The 24,746-nt window shown below is 42.9% G+C and overlaps 1 protein-coding gene across 1 annotated transcript in view; it reads left to right on the top strand.

The window, feature by feature from the left end:
- The first annotated feature begins 12,197 nt into the window (after positions 1 to 12,197).
- Positions 12,198 to 24,746, top strand: part of Cd109 (CD109 molecule) — a 98,752-nt gene continuing 86,203 nt past the window's right edge. The window contains exons 1-2 of the mRNA XM_028786343.1: positions 12,198 to 12,453; positions 13,418 to 13,590. Of these exons, the coding sequence (XP_028642176.1) occupies positions 12,383 to 12,453; positions 13,418 to 13,590 (244 nt within the window). The 5' untranslated portion in view covers positions 12,198 to 12,382. The remainder of the gene's footprint in view (positions 12,454 to 13,417; positions 13,591 to 24,746) is intronic.

The raw sequence follows: 24,746 nt of genomic DNA, 5'->3' as shown, positions 1-24,746 counted from the left end.
AATGTGACCACTGGCTTCCTAATCCAGTCACCATGACACCCTTCCTTTTATGGACAGAACCCTCAAACTGTGAGCCAAAAACAACCCCTCCTTTCTGTTTGTTTGTTTGTTTGTTTGTTTTTGTTTTTCAAGACAGGGTTTCTCTGTATAGCCCTGACTGTCCTGGAACTCACTCTGTAGACCAGGCTGGCCTCAAACTCAGAAATCCGCCTGCCTCTGCCTCCCAAGTGCTGGGATTAAAGGCGTGCACCACCACCCCTCGGCTTAATTTTTTTTTTACAAAACAACTAACTAAAAAAATGGTACCAGAAAGTGCAAACTGCTACTGGGTTAACTGCACTATATGGTTTAAAGGGTTTTTGAAATTGTTTTCAGAAAGGATGTGGAGGAGTTTGGAACTAGAGACTAGAAAGCCCAAGGATGCTGTAAACAAAGCTTAATGGCTGTCTTAGTTAGGGTTTTACTGCTGTGAACGGACACCATGACAAAGGCAACGCTTATAAGGACAACATGTAATTGGGGCTGGCTTACAGGTTCAGAGGTTCAGTCCATCATCATCATTGTGGAACCATGGCATCCAGGCAGGCATGGTGCAGGAGGAGCTGCGAGTTCTACAGCTTCATTAAAGGAAGCCAGGAGCAGATTGATTTCAGGCAGCCGGGAGGAGGGTCTCAAAGCCCACCCCCATACTTCCTCCAACAAGGCCACACTTCCGAATAGTGCCACTCCCTGGACCAAGCATATTCAAACCACCACAACAGGTGTGAATTCAGAAGACCAGAATGCAGAAAGAAATGTAGACAGTGGAAACTTCTCTCGTGAGATTTTAGAGGGGGACAATAATTGTATTAGGAATTAGGCTAGAGGTTATTTGTATGGCATTCTGGCAAAGAATCTGTTGGATTCCTGTCTGCTGCGGGGTACCCACCAGAGGAGAACACTCTGACATGGGTTTAAACCAATGAAAAGTCTGTATTCGCCTGCCAGGGACTACATTGGGTTCTTGGGATCCCTCTGTAAGCCCGAGCCTTTCTCTGGATGTCATCTTCAGGAACGATGACATCCTGAGAAATGTCATCATTTGACTCTTTTGAGAAAAAGTTCATCGTAGGACCAGAGCTCACCAATTAGGCTAGATTCACTGGGCCCTGAGCCCTACAAGGGCATATCACCAGGCATTCCAGGAAGGGGAAAGGGATCCAATGGCAGACAACAGAGTCAAAGATAGCCCCCTCTCCAATTGTTGGGGGACTCACATGAAGACTAAGCTGTACCTCTGCCACAAATGTGTAGGGTGCCTAGTTCCAGCCTGTGCATGCTCTTTGGTTGATGGTTTGGACTCAGTGAGACAGGATGTCCCAGGGTGGGGTGGTACCTAGGGGTTGGGGGGCTTGCCCTTCTCTGAGAAGAAGGTGGTGTCATGAGTGGAGGTATTTGTAAGGGCTTGCCTGGGAGGAGGGGAAGAAGGGAGGAGGAAGGGGGATGCTGCCATTCAGATGTAAAGTGAAGAAAAAAATTATTGAAAAAAAAAGTGTGTATCACTAGGTCTGGTGAAATGGCTCAGAGGGTAGAGGCATTTGTTGCCAAACTTGAGAACCTGAGTTCAATCCCTGGGACTTGGACTTGCATGGTAGAAGGAGAGAACCAAGTCCTGTAAGTTGTTTTTTGATCTATGAACTTATGTCAGGCATGCATTCCTAATACTACAAACAAACAAAGAAACAAACAAACATGTTTAAGACAAAAAAAGGCGCACATTATCACACCTGACATTTGTATGTGGATTTCTAGGATCAAATTCAGGTCCTCAAGCTTGCAACACAAGCTCTTCATCCATCGAGCCATTCCTCTAACTGCCAATTTTGTTTTTATACATCAGCCACCTGCTCTATACATATACTAGCTATAGGTTGTAATTAAATGTATATAACTTTATTATTCTTTTCTTGATGCAACTCTCTTTTGAGAAAGAAATGCGTTTTTCTAGAAGTACAGCAGGCAAACACATTTTAGTAGAAAAAAGTAAATATACTCTCGAGCCAGCTGCTACAGTATAATTGGGGGACTAAAATACGTCTGTGGAAGGGTGAGCCATGCTTAAAATAAAGCACGCTTAGGATGGGTGGAGAAAGTGCTTCTGTGCCAAGAAGGCTGGCTCAACTGTGGGAGAAATCACTGACCTCAAGGACATATGATGTTTTGTGGTCAGTAATCCAATAGGAGACATTACCTTTCCCACTCTAGGCAAGCGGTGGTGGGGAAACGGCAGCCATGGATTTCCACACAGTAGGCTCTCAGTTTACCCATAAAAGAGTCCTGGGTGGCAAAGGTCCATATCTGACAGTCTGGCTCTGACCTTCAAGTTCCTTTCAATAGAGGTGGATAGAGGTGGAAGGGGTGTTTGGAACAGGGCAGCTCTAGGAGATGCTTGGTGGTCTCAGCAGCCAGCAAGTGCTTTCCAGCTTTCTTTTCATTCTTTTTTTTTTCTTTGTTTGTTTTTCGAGACAGGGTTTCTCTGTGTAGCCCTAGCCCTGGCTGTCTTGGAACTCACTCTGTAGACCAGGCTGGCCTCGAACTCAGAAATCTATCTGCCTCTGTCTCCCAAGTGCTGGGATTAAAGGCGTGCGCCACCACTGCCCAGCCTCTTTTCATTCTTGACAGGTAGTTTTTGGCTTCTGAGTTGCTTAGTGTGACGTCCATGCAGTGACTTAGAGAGCCAAAGGTTAAGGCTCCCTTGAGGTGTTTCCTCTACTTAACAAGGACACTTCCCTCTGGAGTCCTTTCACACCTCACCCAGAATTATGCTGCATGGCTAAGATTTGTCTATTCTAGTTTCCAGCCTTGTTGGAAAAGAAACAGACAAAAAATGGGAGAAATGGATAGTTTTCCAGTAACCAATCTACTCCTTACTAGGGCAAGTTGGTAAGGTAGTCTCACAGAAAGTGTGTGTAAGTCAGAAGTGAACAATGATGTTAAAAGTAAGGAATACCAAATATCTAGAATGTAGAGGTCACACATGTCTGGAATCTCTGCACTTAGGAGGATGACGACTTTAAGGCCACACTGAGTCATCCTGTTTCAAATCACAAAAACAACAGGCTATGATAGCACAACCCTTTAATGCCAGAACTTGGGAGGTAGAGGCCAGCAGATCTCTGTGAATTTGGAACCTCAAATATATAGTGACTTGCAAGCCACCCAGGGTTATACAGTGAGACCCTGTTTCAAACAAACAAACAAACAAACAACCCTCCTAAAACCCCCAAACCAACTTGCCCATGAAAACCAATTATAAAATAAAAACTATAAAAGACAAAACAAAAACAAGAAACACCTAAGTCAATCCAAAACAAAACAAAAATACAGCTAGAATGTGTGTAAGGGAGCAAAGAAAAACATTGGGATCAATGTGACAGTGTTTTCTTTTGTTAAAATATATTGAGGCTGGGCATGTTGGTGCACACCTTAAATCCCAGAACTCAGGAGGCAGAGGCTCATGGATCCCTGTGAGTTCAAGGCTAGCCTGGTCTACACAGTGAGTTCTGGGACAGCCAGAGCTACAAAGTATATATAGAGATTCTGTCTCATCCTCTTCCACTGGGGGTGGGGGGCTACGCAGTGAGTAAAGGTGACTGCAACAATCCTGGCGACCTGAGTTCAAGCCCTGGGACCCACATGATTGAAGGAGAGAACTGATCCCTGACCTGGACACATGCATACCATAGCATGCATACACCTTAAAAAAAAAAGCTAACAGATGAAATGGTTAGTTCTCATGATGACATTTTCATATATGTATAGTAACACTGTCTCTTGTTCATATTATTCCCCCAGATATCTTCTTCTCTGTCCCCTTTTCTCACTGGTTCCCTTCCTCCCTCTAAGAAGATTCCCATCCACATGACTTTTGTGTCAATATGACAATTCTGACACTTAGGTGACATTGGCCAGTTTTAAAAATGTTGACAGTGTCTTGGCTCTGCTTCCTTTGACAAATACGCACAAATTAAATTTGATGTTTTTTCAAAACATGAAATTACATTCACAGAGAGCCCAGTGCATACAGTAAAGATGAGGAATTCTGCAAGACAGTTCAAAGACTGAACAAAACCTAAAACTCAGTAGTCCTCTCTTGCAGTATTCTATCCCCAGGAGACATTTAAACTCAGATGTTTCTTTCTTGGCATTTCTAGATCATTCAAAAAAAAATTTTTTTTTCGGTTTTTTGAGACAGGGTTTCTCTGTGTAGCACTGGCTGTCCTGGAACTCACTCGGTAGACCAGGCTGGCCTCAAACTCAAAAATCCGCCTGTCTCTGCCTCCCAAGTGCTGGGATTAAAGGCGTGCGCCACCACCGCCCGGCCAAAAAATTTTTTTTAACCACATTGTCTCTCTTCATTGAAGCCTTAATCTTGCTTAAGATAGGGCCATCTGGGCTACAGTTTTGACCTCTCTGGTAACAGTTTTGTCATCGTTGAATACTGATCATTTTTTAAAGTTGGACTTTTTAATATCCTATACTAATTTTGTTTTAATACAAAGATCAATATTGAAAAATTACAGGAAATAGAGAATGAAGTGAATTCCCTGGTGCCTATAGACAGTTTCAGACATTAACACTGGGCTGGATAGTCCCCTGTCTCTGCACTTTCTCTCACGGTACTGTGCACGTATTCTCTTTGGTGGTAAGGGATACTAAACGTAACAGTTAGCATGTGAGCCATTTTAAGCATGTTCACATCATTGTGCAGACATTAAGCTCTCAGGCCCCATTCTCCACAGCCCAGCCCACCACCATTTTACTTTATGTCTGTGAACTTGACTCTAGGAAGCTTATGTTCTCAGAAACATATAATATTGACATTTCATGACTTGCTTATTTAATGGAGACTAATACTAGCCCACGTTGTAGTGTGTGTCACCGTTTCCCTCCCTTTGAAAGCTACATGATATCCCATTGTATTAAATATATTTTATTTATCCATGAATTGATCCTTGGGCTGCTTCTACCTTTTGACGATTATGAGTGATACTGTTAAGAACATGAGTAGGCAAACAGGAGAGTGAGTTTGTTCTCTGAGTTCTTCTGAGTGTAAATTCAGAAGTAGAATCACAGGTATGCTGATGCTCTGAACAGCTTCCCACAGCAGCTCTACCGTTGAATGTTTCTGCTAGTGAAAAAAAAAATATATATAATCACTATCTCTTATCTATATCTATATCTATATCTATATCTCTATCTATCTATCTATCTATCTATATATATATCAGCCTGTTTTTCTCTGTATCTTTCCTAATAATTTCCTATTTTATTTATTTATTTTTTTGAGATAGGGTTTCTATCTGTATATGGCCTTGGCTGTCCCGGAACTCACTCTGTAGACCAGGCTGGCCTCTAACTCACAGAGATCCTCCTGCCTCTGCCTCCTAAGTGCTGAGATTAAAGGCATGCATCACCACTGCTCAGCTATTTTAAATCTTTTAATAGCCAATAAGCCTAGAGTTATTTTCATTATGTATTTATGAAGGATAAATGACCTTTAAAATTAATCATATCTGAGACAATTAAAACATCATTTAACATCGGTAGACACAAATTTAATTGCTTCACAAGTGAAAGGCCCCCTCCTCCCTTTATGTTTGCATTGAGAGCCAAGTAAGGCTAGCACATTGCTACTAGATTCCATCCACACGGGCCTGTCCTGGGATCTTACTATGTAGTAACCACTGGCCTAGAACTCCCTCTGTAGACCAGGGTGGCCACAAACTCAGAGAATATGTCTGCTTCTGACCTTCTGAGATCAAAGCTGTGTGCCGCAGACACTAGACAAAGCAGTTATTTTCAAAAGTCTGTTTAAAGCCATGGTTTCTGTTGGGTGTTTGCTGCTTGCCTGCAGTGCAGCACTCTAGGGGGAAGAATGGGCAGGCTGGCACAGCTTGAACTGTACCAAGAAGATGCCTTTCATCACCGCCTCGTTATCATCCTCCTCATCCTCTAGTGTTCCTTCCACCCACACGGTCCCTTGTTTACTTTCTTTTTTTCCTACACTCACTCCAGGCTATTTCTCATTATGATTTGAACATCTGCTTGACTGGTGTCTAAGGAGGTCAGAAGAGGGCATCAGATCCCCTGGAGCTAGAATGAAGACAGTTGTGAGCTGCCGTGTGAGTGCTGGAAATCGATGTCAGGTCCTCTGCAAGGGCAGGTGGTACTCTTAACCACCGAGTTGTCCCGGATCCTCATTCCTGATTTGATGGGAGTGCTTTGAGTTATGGGCATAGGTCCATCGAGGTGGGGGCAAACATGTAGAAAGAGTGGTGTTGGCTGTGGTTCACTTAGCATCCATGGTCAGAAAGGAGAGAGAGAAACACTGGTCCTTAAGTGGCGAGAGAAGTTACTTTATTTCTGTGATAAAAGGTGATCAAAAACCAGTTCAGGGTGGGGGAAGGAGGGAAAGGGCTTATGTTATCCCATAGTTTAAGGAGTCCACTTCACTGGGGAGTGTATGAAGGCAGGGGGTGAGGTGGCTGGTGTTGTCACTCATCCTCACCCGGATTTCTCCTTTATCTAGCAGCCCCCATTCATGGGATGATGTTGCCCAAACCCAGGATGGGTCTTCCCTCCTCCATTAAAGATTTCTGGGAACACTCTCACAGATACATCTAGACGTGTGTTACCATGGTGATTCTGATGAAGATTAATCTTTACAAGTGGCTTTCTTCTTTGTCCTCTTTCCTTGACCCTAGGTTCATCCCAGTCTATGGGATGGAGTCGTGGTCACCCAGGTGTCTTCCCTTTTTAGGCAAACCTCTCCAGAATACTGTACAGATATGCCCATGAAGTGTGTCTTGTAGGTGACTTCAGATTCAGTGTTGTTGTCCTGAAGATTAACCACAGCAGTCATGCTTTTCCATTTTTTGAACTAGATTCATTCGGTGCTTCACTTTTTTTTTTTTTTTTTTTTTGGTTTTTTGAGACAGGGTTTCTCTGTGTAGCCCTGGCTGTCCTGGAACTCACTCTGTAGACCAGGCTGGCCTCGAACTCAGAAATCCGCCTGCCTCTGCCTCCAGAGTGCTGGGATCAAAGGCGTGTGCCACCACTGTCCGGCGGTGCTTCACTTCTAATATTTTAATTTTTTATGACCTTATTTTCCTTACTGAGTGTTCCTTATCTGTGACAGACTTCGTTACCAGTGCTGAATTTCTTACCCAGTTTTCATTTTCCTGTGTTGCTGCTTACTTTCATTTTTTTGACTTGACTCATTTGCATGTTTATATCCTCTTTGAAGTAGGTTTTTGAAACGTTTTACAAAATTCTATTTATAGTGGGTGTCTGCACACAGACACATGGGTCTCATGGCATATGTATAGAGGTCAGAGGTCAACTCGAGGGAGTCAATTTTCCTCTTCTACTAAGTCTGGTGAATTTGAACTCAGGTCATCAGGCTGAGTGCCATTCCCTGCTGAGCCGCCTCCATGACCCTGCCTATGAATTACTTTTCTGTTGCTGTGATAAAACACCACAGCCAAAGAAACTTTGAAAGAGTTTATTTTGGCTTCTGGTTCCAGATAGACAAGAGGCCATGGCAGGGGAGCGTGGTAGCAAGTGACAGGCGTGACTGCAGGAGCAGGAAGCTGAGAAATCACATCTTCACCCACAAGCATGAAGCAGAAGGTGAACTCAAAGTGGGTGAGGCTATGAACTCTCAAAGCCTGTCCTAGAGGTGTCCTGTCTCTTGCAGGTCTGCACCACCTCCCCAGATACCACTGATAACCTGTTCAAGTAGCTGAGAGTATGGGGGCATTTTTCATTGAAACCATTACATCCCAAGTTACCTATTTTTATACTAGTCAACGTTTGAGATCTTCCGTTATCCTACGTATTTAGTATCTGAGCTCAGTTGGAGTCATGTTGCTGTGTTCTTTTGTGTTCCTTGCCTTTCTGCACTACAATTTGAGCATCTGCTGGTTTAGGATTCCCTTCTGGATTTATAACTGTATTCTTACTGAACAGCATATTTTTTTGACAGCTCTATCCCCAATACAGTGCAAAAAGGAGAAAACAAATCAAACTGTTTAAGATATAAACATACAAAAGTATACTTAAAATTGGTTTTCTTAGTTAGGGTTTCATTGCTGTGAACAGATACCATGACCAAGGAAACTCTTATAAGGACAACATTTAATTAGGGCTGGCTTACTGGTTCAGAGGTTCAGTCCATTATCATCAAGGCAGGAACATGGCAGCATCCAGGCAGGCATGGTGCAGGAGGAGCTGAGAGGTCTACATCTTCATCTGAAGGCTGCTAGTGGAAGACTGGCTTCCAGGCAGCTAGGATGAGGGTCTTAAAGTCCACACCCACAGTGACAAACTTCTTTCAACAAGATCACACCTCCAAATAGCACCACTCCCTGGGCCAAGCATATTTAAACTGCTACATTGGTTAAAACCAAATATATCACCAATGTTCATGAAATAAAACACAAAATTTGCCACAAAGTTAAAAATTACTTAGGGAAAATGTGGAAATTGTTAACGAAAGGGGAAAAATAGAGGAGAGACAATAGAAAAAGGATATAGAAGAATTTTATGATAGGGCAGAGAAAAGAACAAAGAAAAGAAGAGGAAAAACTCCACAGTTTCCCAGGAGTTTGAAAGAAGAACTGAGCTGGGTGGTGGTGGCGCACGCCTTTAATCCCAGCACTTGGGAGGCAGAGGCAGGCGGATTTCTGAGTTTGAGAGTTCGAGGCTAGCCTGGTCTACAGAGTGAATTCCAGGACAGCCAGGGCTACACAGAGAAACGCTGTCTCAAAAAAACAAACAAACAAACAAAAACAAAAAACAAAAAAAAAACCAAAAAAAAAACAAAAAAAAGAAAGAAAGAAGAACTGAATAAATATAAGGGAAATAAAAAAATAGAAGTGAGAGGTTTTTTTATTTTTATTTATTTATTTACTTTTGAGACAGGGTTTCATCTGTGCACCTCTTGCTACCTTGGACTTGCTCTGTAGACCAGGTTGACATTGAATTTAGAGAGCTGCCTGCCTCTGCTTTTGAGTACTGGGATTACAGGAGTGTGATGGTACAGGTTTTTAAAACAATAAGGTAAAGTAAAAAAGTACCGCCAGGCAGTAGTGGTGCACGGCTTTAATCCCAGAACTTGGGAGGCAGAGGCAGGCCAATTTCTGAGTTTGAGGCCAGCCTGGTCTACAGAGTGAGTTCCATGACAGCCAGGGCTACACAGAGAAACGTTGTCTCAAAAAAAACAAAAAAAAAAAGTACTAAAAAGTAAAAAAGTACTTTAGTATTATGTGACTAAAAGTACAGTAGGAAGGGGAGAGAAGTGACAAACAGAGGAAGAATAAAAAGGAAAGAAGATTGCCCAACAATGAAAACATGTGCACACACATCACATGTAAATGTATGATGAGAAATCAACAACACATAGTTTTAAAAATGTAGCAAAGCAAGAGCAATGTCAGAGGGCAGAAGGGAGAGAAAGTGAGAAACGTGTCAGACTGGACAGCTTGGATCTGGGCCTCAGAACATAAGACTGGGTTAAATGCACTGGGTGAATCTGTGGACTCTGGTCTTTCCTATGGTTTATGCTGCTGTTGAGTCTGTATTAGTCAAGTGCCCAATGTCTGTAAGAGCTGTCTGCACTTTAATAGTTTCCCTTTTATGAAACATGGACCTCTTCAGCTCTGCAGTCTGTGAGGTGAACGGCTTCTCTCATCCTCCAATCACGCTCCCTGGGTGGCTAACGGTACAGCTGGGAGTTGTCTTTCGAGTGTGTTGGTGCTGTGGAAGGAGACCACAGTCCTGAGTGTGGTACAGGTGCAGGGACTGTTTCCGTGCTTTCAAGAATGTCTAAGTGTTAATCACAGAGCTGGAGGGATGCTCTTCAGAGTTCTGGGGTCCACAGCAATGCATGACGATGGGTCCTCCTCACCCAACGGGGGGAATCATGTCTTACCAAATCACAACTGGCTCAGAGGCTTCTGAGGGCTGCGGTCTTTCCTTGAGTTCGGAACACCTGTCTTCACCACGGTGTGTTGCTTGCCTTCGGGATGGGACTTCTCCTCTTCATGTTGCAGTTGGGGCTTTGCCAGGCTTTAAATTTTTTTTTTTTTTGCACTTTTCAGCTTTCTGTCTCCACGGTTTTCAATCTCTGAAGCCTTTTCTAAACTTATTTATTTATTTACTTTCCCCAAGATGGGATTTCTCTATGTGTAACATTGGCTGTCCTAGAACTGACTATGTAGACCAGACTGGCCTCGAACTCAGAGATTCACCTGCCTCTGCCTCCAGCGTGCTGGGATTAAAGGTATGCACCCTACCTCACAGCGCTAATCCTTTTTTCTTTTCTTTCCTTTTTTTTTTTTTTTTAAAGTCTATGCTTTCTTGTAATAGGGCTAATGGCTACATATCTGTGAGGCTGAGTCTGTTACCAAAAGTGTACTGTAACGAGGAAGACATAAACCCGGAGGTTATAGCAACTGGAAACACACAGTCGAAACGACCTCATTGGTTTTAATCTTTTCTATTAATCTTGGAGTCCCTAACTGCATTTCTTGTCCATTACTAAGAAATCAAATTTGGGAAGTAACCCAGTTATTCCAACCTTTTTTTTTTCTTTTCCTCATTAGAGTGTCCCTAATTGTCCCTACCTGGAGACTCCATGGACTACTTACTGTCTAGATGGGAAGAAGAGTTGCAGTTTCCACCCGGGACCTGCTGAATCAACACCCACATCTTGATGTGACTCACACAAACTGGAGTGTGACAAACACAGATTTAGAACTTGGCTCATTGTCCACACTCGAACCTGCTCCTCCTCCCTGTACCGGGAGCTGAGATGAGCAGTCTAGCAGTAACAGCTGTGCCAAGAACCAGCTATGCCCCAGGGCACATCCAGACGCTTCTCACCATACCCGAGTCCCACTTGCACAGGAAGATGACCACTAACAATAGGCTGCCCTTAGAACAGGACACAAGGGACATCTTCAGACGTTCAGCAGGGTGAACAAGGTGGGGACAGGAAGGGAGGAAAGCAGTTCCTGTGCTCCCAAACCCATACTTTGTCCAGGTGCCACTGCCCCCCGTTTTAGCAGACAGCTAAAGCATTCAACATTTCTCTAGTTGCGTTTTGTTCCAAACTAGATCATCATTATTTAAAATACCTTTCGGGAATGAGAAAGTTCAAGTCCTCAGGGACTGAATGTGCCTGTTTTCCTAGTCTTTGGGAGTTCTCTACTTTTATGGGGTAGCCATGGTGAAACCGAGTCATCTGAAGACAGGGATGATGCCAAGTAGGGCGTAAGGGAGGCAGCTTCAGAAAACCTGGGTTCAGAAAGGCAGTGATCAGTAAGTACTGGGCACCAACAAACGCTGGCCACCTTCATTCCCAGCTCCACACTTCTCTCAGGACCCTAACTATGTTCTGACAAATTGTTAAAAACTCAGGATTCTAACGAGCACTTTCTGCAGAAAATGTGTTTATCGATAATTACAAGGATACAGTCATTTTCCCAAGCAGTTGCTTTTGAGTTTCAAGTGGCATCACTTAACTTTTTACTTGTGCCAGAATTCACCTCCCCACACATACTATATTCCCTTTTCCTTTCTCTCCCTCTCTCCCCTCCCCTCCCTCTCCTCCCTCCTCCCTCTCTTTAAATAAAAACTAAGTGCTGGGGTCACATTCAAGGGTAAGACCCTTTTTTAAATTAGAGAAACCATAACATTTTCTTAGGGAGTTAAGTATACATCAAATTTTATCTTAAGAAAAGTTTCCCCTCCCCCGTTTTCATATATATACTACCAATATATACCCACCGGTGTGTGTGTGTGTGTGCACGCGTGTGCATGTGTGTTTGTGTGTGTGTACAGGCACGCGAACGCTTGCCATTTTCCTAAACTTCTGACTCAACGTCTGGAGGACAATGATTGATTTTTTTCCACTTCACATAGCTGCCATGGATTGCCGCTCACAAGGATGGGCCTGTTTATTCACTTCAGGCATCGCTGGTAGAGCGCTAGAGTAAACAAACCCCAGGTTCCCGGTGGCCAAGGAAGTGGGCGCCCTCTGTTCACCCCCAGGAACAGGAAAGGTGGGGCCAGGTTGTGGCCACCGCGTGCAGAGACTGCTTTTCTCAGCCACGGGACGCGCGACGTTAGCCAGGGAGAAGCCAGAAGCGCCATTGTGATGCAGCGGGATGGGTGGAGCCATCAAGTCTCAATTTAGATCCCTCTGCTTTTAGGCGCGCCCATTTCAGATTGCTAAACCCTGGTGTGAAGCGGGACAGGCCAGGGCAGGAGGTGGCCAGCCACACCCCGCAGGGCGCGCACTTGGCGGGCTGCAGACCCCACGGCAGACGCCGAGATGCGCAGTCGGAGGCTCCTGAGCGCTGCCCACCTTCTCTGCGTGTGCGCGGTCGCGCTGGCCGACCCCGGGTAGGAGCGCGGGCTGGAGGGAGCCCGTGCAGGGAGTGCGCGGCGTGCCGGGCTCACCAGGGGGCTTTCTTTTGGGTCCTTTTGCTGCGACAACTTTCCAAAGAACGTCGTTCTAGCTGTAGTACACGCTGCTCTGCCTTTTGCCTCGCAACTTGTTGCTCCTCAATAATATACCTCTTTTTAGGGAGACTTTTTTTTTTTTTCTTTCTAAACTGGATATTTCTACTGGGACACTGTCAGTATGACTGAGGTGACTGGAGTATGTTGAGAATGCTATATCAGAGACTGTAGGAAGATTAACAAAAATTAGACTGTATGAAGTGGCCCATTAAGTGTTTTTTTTTTTTTTTAATTTAGCAAAGAGGTATTATTTGTGTGTGTGTGTGTGTGTTCATTTGTAGCTCAGGCTGAGTGTCCCTGGGCAGTCCTACTTCAGTTTTGAGTGGTAGGTGGCTAAGCGCACATTACCTTACCACATCTGGCCTCCTTGGGAGACTTTCATGCTTCCTAACCTGGAGGTTTAATTGCTGGTATTTATTTTCGGGTGGTAATTTCAATTAATGGGATCAGTTAGATGATCCCCCCCCCTCCCTTGTGTGTATAGTTAAATAGGAAGATTTGAGCAGGCTGAATCATATATAAATCTAGGGGTGTGTGTACACACGAGCGTGCTTCCTAAGAAACTAGTGTGGAGATGATGTCATCTCTAATGAGGCTTGGAGACTTGAATTTTGCAGTGACTTCTGCATGCCTTATTTTCCCTTTTGACCCCGTGCATTTGAACTGTTTGAGGAATTATGGCTTCTGTAGCATTCTATGGCCTTACTAAACAGCAGAGGCACTATGTTCACTGTAACTACTGTAGTGGGGCAGTGCAGAGATCCCCCCTCTTTCAGAGAGTGAGGACAGTGGGGTGTGTGTGCAAATAAGAGACTTTGCTTTTCTTTTGTTGGCAACTTATTAGGTCCCGCTTTCTGGTGACAGCCCCAGGGATCATCAGACCCGGAGCAAATATGACTATTGGGGTGGAGCTCCTGCAAAATAGCCCCCCACAGGTCCTTGTAAAGGCTCAGGTGATCAAGATATCTTCCAACAAGTTGAAGGCCGTGCTGGAAGCAGAAGGAATCTTCGCAAGAGGTAAGATAAGTTGCACTGTCTAACGGCCATACTTGGAGTATGGTAATTGAACCATGGGCTAGGCAATACAACAGAGGCACACAAACAAGTCTGCAGTGATTTCCACAGGGCCCCTTTGTAAATTTGCCGTGACTTCCACAGGGCCTGTTTGATTCCAACACCTGTGAAGTCTGAAATTGTCCCTGCGTGTTCCACCAAGTAGACAAAAAGCCAGGTTCCTTCCATGTGTGGCTGCATTACATAAGATTGCTGGGGAAGAACATTGTGGGCCTGGCCTGGAAACACTGCTTCCCGCCATTGCTCATATACGGATGGCAAGGAGGCTGGGAAATGCAGGCGAGTGTTTGCCCAGAGAATGAGCAGAGATAGATGCATGCCTCACAGAACATGGTTATTGTGTGCAGTGGATTTTATTAAGTAAGTCCGTGGGAAGGAAAGAAGTGACACAATTCAGTTTTATAGAACAATAACAAACCACAAACAAGCAAACAAACAAACAAACAAACTCCAATAGCTCAGAAGTGATGTGAGTGTGGGAGGAGGAAGGGAGCCATGTGAAGAAGTGTCAGCCAATTATAGAACCAGCATCTTTTGTTTCAAGCTTGAGTTCTAATCTGGCCCAGTAGTATCTTTTTCTTTCTTCCTTCCTTCCTTCCTTCCTTTCTTTCTTTCTTTCTTTCTTTCTTTCTTTCTTTCTTTCTTTCATTAAGGGAAATTAAACCTAGGGATTATTGATACATAAAATATCTTTTTTCCACTAAAATGGATATATATTCTGCTTTTTTCCTGATTACAAGAGCACTTATATATCCAATATGTGCAACTTGTTAAGCATTGTCAATAAAAGCCCCCTCCCCCAAATCAACTATAACTAAACGTGTGTTTATACCAGAAACTGAGGTGTAAATTTCTCTACTGTTGAGCTATTTGTTCATTTGTTTATTTATTTATTTTTAAATTATGTAAGAGCACATATTGCAGGATGGATGGGATTTCACAGTAATTCCTTATATAAAAATTTGTTCTTTACCAGCATAGAAAAAAAAAGAAAGATATCAAGTGAGATAGAAGTTTATGTATATCTGTGACATCTTTCTCTACAGGAAGTTGATGGCTGGGTAGGGAAATTTAAACTGGGAATCTGGACAAGGGTTATGTGTGCTCTGGCTGTCTGTTTTTCACTATGGGGGCAAAGTCAGGGAGAGGGATTACTTCCCTGGGGAGGAAATAGATTGATTCTTAATGTCAGGGCTGTTTTGTGTGTGTGTGTGTGTGTGTGTGTATGCACATGTACACATGAATGTGTGCAGGCCAGAAGACAAGCCATGAGTAATTTGCTTAGAAGCTATCCACCTTATTTTTGAGATAGGATCTCACATAGACCTGGAACTTGCCGATGACTTTGACTTCTAGAACTATTGTGATTCTAAGGGAGTCCCCTAACTGTTCTGGGCATCAGATTCCTCATCAGCACAATGGAAGTAATGTAAATATCCATCTTGTGCAGTTATCAAGTTAAAATCTTCTAGGATGTAGTCCTACTAGGCATCTGTTATGCAATAGCTGCTGACATTCGTAGCACTAGCCATAAAGAAGCAGATACAGAAGGCATATCCTTTCATACATGGGGACAGACCTTACCTTGAATTGTTGGACTTTCATTTCTGAAAATGAGCAAGCCCTTGTTTGTGGTAGTAGCTAAAGAAACACTGGAGTGAGTGTCAAATAATACGTAAGCAATTTCAATTCTGTTATTTATTCAACCAGAATTTATGATTTTGACGGCAGTTTTCCTGGAATGTACAGGTTCAGAAGAACATGAATGATTTTGACAAATAGTTGGGCTTTGCTTGGACAGTTACACATTCGTATTTTGCTTTTTAGATTTATTTATATTTTATTTTATTTTACGGACATAAATATTTGCCTGCATGTTTATATGCATGCCATATATGAGCAGTGCCTAAGGGGACCAGAAGAGGGCGTCAGATCCCTTAGAACTGGTGTTGAAGACTGGTGTGATTGATCCTGTGGTTGCTGGGAATTGAACCAAGGTCCTCTGGAAGCTAGTTCTCTTAACTGCTGAGCCATCTCTCTAAGTCCACACTCTTATTTTAGAATTCTGCTCCTTCCCACACATTTCTTTATCATTTTCCTCTATAATAAATAGCAACTGTGTTAGGGTTGCATATTATTATGGCTTGGTTTTAATATTGTTAGATTTTTGTCGTTAACTTTGGAGGCATACTCCCCTATATGTTCAAGGTTATATTGGAAGACCTGGCCTGGATTGGAATGGATCTCTAAAAAGGAAAGTGGGAAAATACTGCTGTTCCCACTGGGAGTCTCTTGATTCTGTTGACGTATCAGGCCACTGAAACTCACATTGCTAGAAGCGCTCTCCCACTTTGAAAGGAGAGTCTTACTGTACAGTCGGAGGCTGTTAATTGTTCTCTGAGCAGATGCTTCCTGTAATGTTAGGGCTTGAGGATGAAGGCATTCCTGACTTCTCCTCACATCCTTTGCTTTATCTGACTTCTGCAGTACTGACAGTATGCTGACGAATGAGACTTCTGCAGAGCCTGAATCTTTATGGAATTTGTGTTTTATATTTTCCCATCCCATAAGTTCAAACAAGTTCATTTTCACTCTGATTAGTTCATCAATTCCCTCTCGAAAAGATTGGCTTTAATAGAGAGTTATCATCTAGCAGAGATAAGAAGAGGGATGCTTTTGAATGATTAGAAAACTCCCTGGGCCAGGCTTGTGTGCCACAGCGTAAGAATGTGTTTCTAGCTTAATTTGCATTAGAAATACTATCGCTACTATTATTAGCATTCAGATTACACAGTTTGCTTAATTTAAAAAATTTTTTGGTGGGCCTTATTTTAATTTAATTTCTATGTGTGTTTGTGTGTGTGTGCTTACCTCTTGGAGAGTGAGTAGAATCTGTTGATTTTATTTTTTAAGAAGGAAAGCCCTGGGACTGGAGAATGGCTCAGCAGTCAGGAGCGCTTGCTGCCATTGCAGAAAACCTGAGTTCTGTTCCCAGCACCACTCACCCTGGGCAGCTCAGAACCATCTCTACTTCTAGTTCCAGGGCATCCTGTACCCTCTTCTGGACTCTGTGGGCATGTGCATGCATGCAGTGCACATACACAGACTCAGGCACACACATATAAAATAAAAATACTTTTTTAAAAATTAAAAATGTCTCCTCTAATCGTTTTCCCTTTCTGAGTATGGAAGATTTTTTATTTTCCATCATTGTAAGGAAGGGGAATTTTCAGTATTTGAGGTATTAGCTGAAAAATGAAAAAAAAAATCACCCAGCTCTGTGAGGATGGTACCTTTGGTGGAGACAATGCTGTCAAATATAACTTTCATCTGTGTAGATCAAGATCTGTTCCACAGATTTTGTGAAAGTACACTAATTAGTGTTTTGTGTAGGAGGATCCCAGGGCAGGTTCGTACAGGCAATTCGGCATGAAGAACTTAGTCTAAGCCTGTAGTTACATGGGAATTGCTTCTAAATGATGTAGGCTCTTCATTCATACATCTTTGCCATTATGTGGGATAGATTGTAGGGGTGGATGCTGGGGGTGGAGGACCACATCAGGTGCTGGCCATTCCATTTAATGTTTCTTTGGCTGTGGGACATGAATACTACTGTAGGCTTTAGTTTCATTATCTGATAATGACTTCTGACTTTAGGTGATTGATTATATACTTATTGGATTAAATGAAGGAAGAATCTATCTATCTATCTATCTATCTATCTATCTATCTATCTATCTATCTATCTGAGACAGAGTTTCTCTGTGTAGCTCTTACTGTCCCGGAACTTTCTCTGTAGACTAGGCTAACCTCAAACTAAGATATCTGCCTACCTCTGCCTTCCGAGTGCTGGGATTAAAGACACGGACCCCCACGGCCAGGCTAAGAAATATTTAAAGCACTTAGCAGGAACTGTTTGAGAAAGTATTAGCTACTGTTATTAGAGGACAGTACCAATAACTCATCTCCTACCGAGATGACCCTGAAGCTGAAATGATAAAGAAGGCATGTGTGCCATTAAGAGGCAATGAGAGGGCATTTAGCACGTTAAGCTAAATAGCTGTTTGTTTCTAATGCTGAGGACACTGTTTAACTTCTACAAATGGACGAAATAGGCATTCAGAAATAAGAGGAAACATCCAGTTTCCCTGACAAATAAGTCAGGTAGTGAGTAGTTCTGTCTGGGTTGCAGAGACTGGAGGTATACTGTACTTATCTTTCTCTAGAGCAGTGGTTCTCAACTGTCCTGATGCTTTGACCTTTTAGTACAGTTCCTCATGTTGTGGTGACCCCCAACCATAAAATTATTCTCCTTGCTACTTCATAACTGTATTTTTGCTACTGTTATTAATCATAATCTAAATATTGGTGTTTCCTGATAGTCTTAGGCGACCCATGTTAAAGGGTCCTTTGACCCTCAAAGGGGTTGAGACTCACAGGTTGTGAGCCACTGCTCTAAATCATCTTCAGATTTGCTTGCAGTAGATTAGACTTGCATTTTACAAGAACTCATGTGGACCTAAAGAGTTGCAAATTGAGTTAGGCCAGGTAATACACACCTGTAATCTCAGCACTTAAAAGGCTGAAACAGAAAGATGGAGTTTGAGGCCAGCCTGGGCTACATAACAAGACTCTGTCCCCAAATGAAACAAAACGGACAATAACAACAATAACAAAAGAATTGTAAGTTCTCTGAACTTAGTTATGATCACTGTAGAGTTTTGGACTTGGAAGAGGACATCAGAGTTAAGTCAATTCAGTGACCTAATTTGTGGCTGAGGAGAGACCTGGTGTCTGGGGCCCTGCCTAAATTCAAATTGCTTAATTCTGGCAAAGCTGGAAATGGATCCTACTTCTCCAAATAGTGCAATGCTCTTCTCTCTGTCCTCTAGAAAACTCTCACGACATGTGCATAAGCTATGTCTAAGACCTAAAGTATACTTACAAATGTTGATTCTTCTCATACAGAAGAAAAATAAAAGGCTAGAGAAGCTTAAAACCACCTGAGTCCTGTGCAGGCAGTGTCCTGTATTAGATGAGGTAGAGTCGCTCCTGATGGACTCCTGCTGAGAAGAGGTGAGAGAACTGGTCAGAGAATAGCAAAGGTCTAAGTTCTATCCCCGTGTTTCTCAGTGTGAGAACTGCATTTATAAAGTGTAGATTCACGGCCGCCCTTTGGACTCGGCTAAGGTCCAAGTACCTAAGTCTGTGTTACCATCATCACAGAACACTGACCTGCTAGTGTCTCTCAAATTCTACTTGACCAAGCTTTGGAAATCTGGTGAGTGAGAGGCAAGCCCTGGCAAGCTCGATGACTCACAGACTCTGAGAGAAGGCCCCTCCTGGATCTCTGTGCTTGCTTTTCAAGTATCTCCCAACCTTAAGTATTGGTGTTAACTTTTAGCAGAGAAATAGCATGTTCTGGGGTTTGGTTGTGAATCAGGAATTGAACGAGGTGGAGGGTAAACACGCTAATTTTTTAAACTTCAAGTTAAACATGCGTTACTCATCTAACGCTGAGTGAGTCACTGTCCTCATGACTCAGTGAAGGGCTGTGGTGGAAATAGAAAAGCAGATCCTGGAAGAATTTGGGCTGGGTTACTGTTGGGCCTTTATATTTTATTAGGTTGGTTTTGTAATGCTAAACCTTTCATGTTCCCAAAGGCGTTTCTTTTCTTTAATCTAACGTACCAGGGATGAATGAAGGATAGGAGTAGGAGGAGGGATAATATTGGAGGATCCAGAAGAATAACACTTGGAATTAAAAGTGCAGAGCTGAGTGAGTGTATACTGCAATCTCAGAACTTAGGAGGCTTGAGGCAGGAGGATTGCCATGAGTTTGAGGCCATTATGGGTTACAGTGTCAAGAGTTTCAATGGGTTACTTTGTTTCAAGAAATCAAATTTGCTGGGCAGTGGTGGCGCACACCTTTGAGCCCAGCACTCCAGAGGCAGAAGCAGGTGGATCTCTGGATTTGAGGTCAGCCTGATCTACAGAGTGAATTTTAGGACAGCCAGGGCTACACACAAACTCTCTATCTCAAAAAACAAAAAACAAAAAACAAAAAAACAAAAAACAAAAAACAAAACAAAACACTTTCAAAAACCAACTAAACAGACAGAAACTGAATTCTACCCTCCCCAAAAGAGCACAGAGAGGTGGCTTGGGTGGCACACGATACATGAGAGGAGGAAGCAGCTCTGGGGTGCTGTTTGTTAGTGGAGGGACTAAATGTAGCATGATATACTGCACTTCAAAAGCTAGAAGAGGTGCCAGTCAGATGCTTGTGACCAAGCCTGAAATTCTTAGTTCTGTCCCTGGGACTCATCCAGATGTGACAAAGAGAGAGTTGTCCTCTGATCTTCATATAGGTTCAATGACACATGTGTACACACACACACACACACACACACACACACACACACACACACACAGAGAGAGAGAGAGAGAGAGAGAGAGAGAGAGAGAGAGAGAGAGAGAGAGAGAGAGACATAACTTAAAAATGTAAAAAAAGCTACAAGATGATTTTGAAGGTTTTAAACCATGGTTGATAAATATTTGATCCATGATTTAAAATGGACACTATATGCATGCATTAAAACTTTGCATTGTAGTCCATGAATAGATGCAATTTTAGTGTATCTATTACTTTAAATAAAATACGTAGTTTGAAAGATTGGGCTGGTTTTCTAGTCTCACACTAGAACTGAGTGCATCCAGAATGGGAGGTATGTTTCCTTCTCATGAGTGCAGATGAAATTCATCACAGTTTGCAAACAGCACTTCTCTCTTACTCTGTGCCGTGGCGCTTACCTTCTCCCTTTAGACAGCTACAGACGCCCATTCGTAGCCCCCTCCTTGGCTGTGACACAGTCGGGGTTCGCTGGGAACCATTATTTTGCACTTTAGAGATGGGAAGGAAGGCTGTGCTGGAGGACTGAGCTGACTTGCCGGAGTGGCAGTCGGAGCAGCCGTGAGGGGCAGGTTGCAGTTTCTGAATGTGGTTTCTGAGAACTTGCTTCAGTCTTCTCTGAGAGTGAGTGAGTGAGTCTGGGGAGGCAGCCAGGTGGAAGCATCTGATAAATGTTTTAAAAATTGTATCTGGGGAAAGAATTTAAGGCATGGTTTTTTGTTTTTTTATAAAGACTAATAGAGCCGGGCAGTGGTGGCACACACCTTTAATCCTAGCGCTTGGGAGGCAGAGGCAGGCGGATTTCTGAGTTGGAGGCCAGCCTGGTCTACAGAGTGAGTTCCAGGACAGCCAGGGGTACACAGAGAAACTCTGTCTCAAAAACAAACAAACAAACAAACACCACCAAAAAAAACCCCAAAATAAAACAAAACATAAAAACAAACAAAAAAAAACCCCTAATAGAACATAAGATCCCAAGAATATCTGAGCTGCAAGAGAGATACAACTTGAAAGAACATGCCCGAGATGGCCGAAGTGTGTGTGGAGGAATGGAAGGCATAGGCAGAGTGGCATGGGTGGGTGGAGGAAAGTGTGACATCCCAGAAAGCCAGGAGCAAGAGAAGACAGTCCAAGTCAGGAAGTTTATTTTAGTTCTTTCTGACAGTCTCTCTAAGTAGCCCAGGCTGACCTCAAACTTGTGATTCTCCTGCCTCTTTTTCTGAGTGCTGAGATTCCCACCCTGGGCACCGCTTTTTCATTTGATGAAAGAGAAAATTGAAAAGTAAGGCAAGAAATATTTCCCGAAAGAAGCAAAAGATTACAGTACTAATTTTAGGAGGGCTTTGCCAGAGTCACCACCTTCCTCTAACTCGTGTAGAGCTGGCTACCTTCTTCTAGGAAGTGGGGCCAAGGAGAGGAATGTCAAAAAGGAAAACGTGCTGAGCTCTTCCCTGGCAGTGTCCTAAGATGGGCTGCTGCTGGACTGTGAGAAATTGCAATGAGAGGGCTGGGATGTGCATATGTGTGTGTGTGTGTGCGCGTGTGTCTGTTTGTGGTGGCAGTGTGCCTCTGTAGAGGCATAAGGGGATGGGATGAGTTTATTCCCACCATGCTTGTTGGTGTATGAGGTGGCATTCTGAATCATCATTTTTGACTCATCCTATTTTGGTCAGGATCAAGATAACAATCATATAAAAGTGTAGTGACAGATGACAGAGCTTGGGGGCGGGGGAGTGAGTCCCAGTCTTGCGCTCGTTTTTTGCTCTTTTCATAGGAGAGTTCTAGGAATTGACTTTGTTTAGATTATTAGTGTGTCTTGCTTGTGCAAAATGACATATTTCATGAAGACATTTTCATGAACATCTCTCATGTACTTGCTCATGTCCCCCCACCCGCCTCTCATCCCCGCTCCTCCTGGTTGTCGCCTTTCTTTCATGTCATTCATGTGTGTGTATGTGACTCAGATTCTGTGTATGAGAGGAAACACATGGTGTATGTCCCTACCCATCCATCCCGCCTTAGTTTGCCTGCCAGGCCTTGGGTGAAATAGCTCTAAGATCTAGTGGGGGAATAGCAGTGGGTAACTGGTGGGAAGGTCTGTGGGACTTTTAGTTTGAGGAAATGATTCATGAATTAAAATCTAAAAGCCAGACTGAGTGGTGAAGAAGTTGGACTAAACAGAGAGGACTGTCTTCTAAGAATACACCATAGCTTCCTTGTAGCAGGCAGAAGTAGGGAGCTGTGTTTGTGAATGGGTAGCTACAGACTAGTTTAGCATTACTGTGTTGAAATATGTGTTAGCTCTCTTAAGGAACATAGAGAAGCCATTCATTATATTCAGTATTTTAAGTATTTATTGTGAGTCAAACTCTATACGATTATGTTGTAATGACTGTTTGGGAAATGATCCTTGGGTCCATGCCATCCTATCAGGCGGCACAGTGGTTCAAAATGGGAGTGTAAAGTCACGTTGAAACTGAACTCTCTTGAATCACCCAGCAATAGTCGTGATTGAGTGGCACTGCTGTGAGGCCACATGAGATACTTTTTGGTGCTGTACCATCTAATGTGGGAGCCATTAGTTATGTGCAGTGCTTTTATAAAGTTATTATTATTATTATTATTATTATTTAGACAGAGTCTCACTGTGCAGCCCTTGATGGCCTAGAGCTTGCTGTGTAGACCCTGTTTGGCCTCAAATTCACAGAGATTTACATATTTTAATCTCCTGAGTATTGTGATTAAAGACATGTGCCACCATGCCCAACCTCACAAGTAGTTTTTAGTATGGGGAATAGGGCTCGTAAGGCTTGAGATGAGCCATGACTCTAAGTACACACTGGATTTTGAATATTGCTACCAAAAAGAATTAAACTCATAACTTTAAATGCATATGATCGATGATTGTATTTTGAACATACGAGGTTAAGTAAAATATATTATTGAATTTAATTTCACTCAGTTATTTTTTTGTTGTTGTTGTGACTATATCGCTTTAGAGCATTGATCACAATACCTGACATATAGTAATATTTCACAGACAGTTAGTTAGCTGTCTTTTTCTTGTCATTTCCCAGTAGCAGATATGGAGGTTCCCACCTCCTTCTGAGCACAAACATGTCGTCTCTCTGTTGTTGGCTTTTGTGGACAGTCAACCTTCTTCCTTAAGGAAGGAGGAGGGAGTCTCCCCACAGTGCATCACACCATAGGGGGATGATGGCCTTTTCCTGAGAAGGGTAAATGTAGGTTTGGTGGTAGACTTCTGTCTTTATTGCTATTACTGAACACTACCGTATAGCTTTAAAGCAGCCGTAGGTAAACGAGTGACCAACTTGAAGGTCTGTATGCCTTTGACTAACAGTGAAAGATTGTTCTCCCTGACCCATCTGTTTGAAAGTGAAAAACCATTTTTAGTTCATGAACTTACACAAAAGTGTGGGCCAAGTTTGGTCTGCAGGCTGTGGATGGCCTGCCTGTCATCGTAAGTACTCTATGTTTGTAAGTCAGGAACATTGCCCGACTCTTGCTTTTCCATTTGTGTTGAACCTCAGTTTAAATTTATCTTACTTTAGTGGGTTTCTGTTTGATCTTGTCTCACTCAGCCCTATACATGGAATGAAACATGTATGAATGTCATAGTTATTGAAATATTTATAAGCAAGGGGAAGCAGGAGAGGAAAAAAAACAAGAGTATGGAAGAGTCCAAAGGAGGGTTTAAAAGAGATTGTAAAATACTTTTATTTTCTGTATTGACTCATTTAGTTTATTTGCTTTTGTTTTTGTTGCCAAAATGACATTAAACTGTCAAACAGAAACACTGTATTTGAAAGTTCTATCTCCCACAGATTTGTGGTGGAAAATGGCCATCATTTTGTAGTCCATTTGGAGATAAAATAATTTTCTGCATAATGAGAGAATATTTAAGAAATTGGTAAAGAGGTAAGAAATTTAACAGTGGGGATACGTGTAAGTTTATTTTTGCACATGACTGCATAGCAAAGAACTGCCAGAGATATTAAGCCTCAGCCTCAATATTAAGTTGGGCAGATACAGAGTGGAAAAATATTTTTTTTAATAGAGATTTTTGGACCTAGTTTTATTTCCCAATGTACACTAATCTTTCTGGTCACCAATTCTCCAGAAGTACTTGGTGTGGACAGATGTCAGGTAAGGCAGCAGATGTGTATTGTTAAAAGTTGAGGAAAGGTTCATTCTTCTGTATGCTCATTACACGACTTAAAAATAGATTCTATTTGCAAATCAAATGGCCAGTTTTTCCACTTGTGCCAAGTGTGAAGTCTACAAACAAGGCTTCTTTTGAGTTGTTGCCTGCTGAGCGGGAGAGACAGCAGTCTGAGAGGCTCTGAGAAGTGATCGGAGGCCATAGTTGTCTGGAACAACTGGTCGTAAGAACTTTACGCATCCTTACTTCATCCTTAGCGATTGAGAGCGTGTGAGCCACCTTTCAAGAGAGAGCCATCCACTTCCCATGCTCCATGAGTGGGACCTGGCTAAGATCAAAAAGAAAAAAAAAAACGTTCCCAAAGGTCTGCATCCATCTCTCTCTCACCCTAGCAACAGCAGAGAAAGGGGTTATTATTTCCCTTCTGTGCTGCCTCCCTCCCCAATCCCCAACACTGGGGGATTGGGGAGCCAGGCGCTGGTAGAGGGTTTAGTGGGTGTCGCG

The sequence above is a fragment of the Grammomys surdaster genome, unplaced genomic scaffold (genome assembly GCF_004785775.1).
Source record: "Grammomys surdaster isolate TR1022 unplaced genomic scaffold, NIH_TR_1.0 125476, whole genome shotgun sequence".
In the NCBI taxonomy this organism is placed as follows: domain Eukaryota; kingdom Metazoa; phylum Chordata; class Mammalia; order Rodentia; family Muridae; genus Grammomys; species Grammomys surdaster.
The sequence above is the reverse complement of the archived record's forward strand: the minus strand, read 5'-3'. Positions and strand labels throughout refer to the sequence as shown.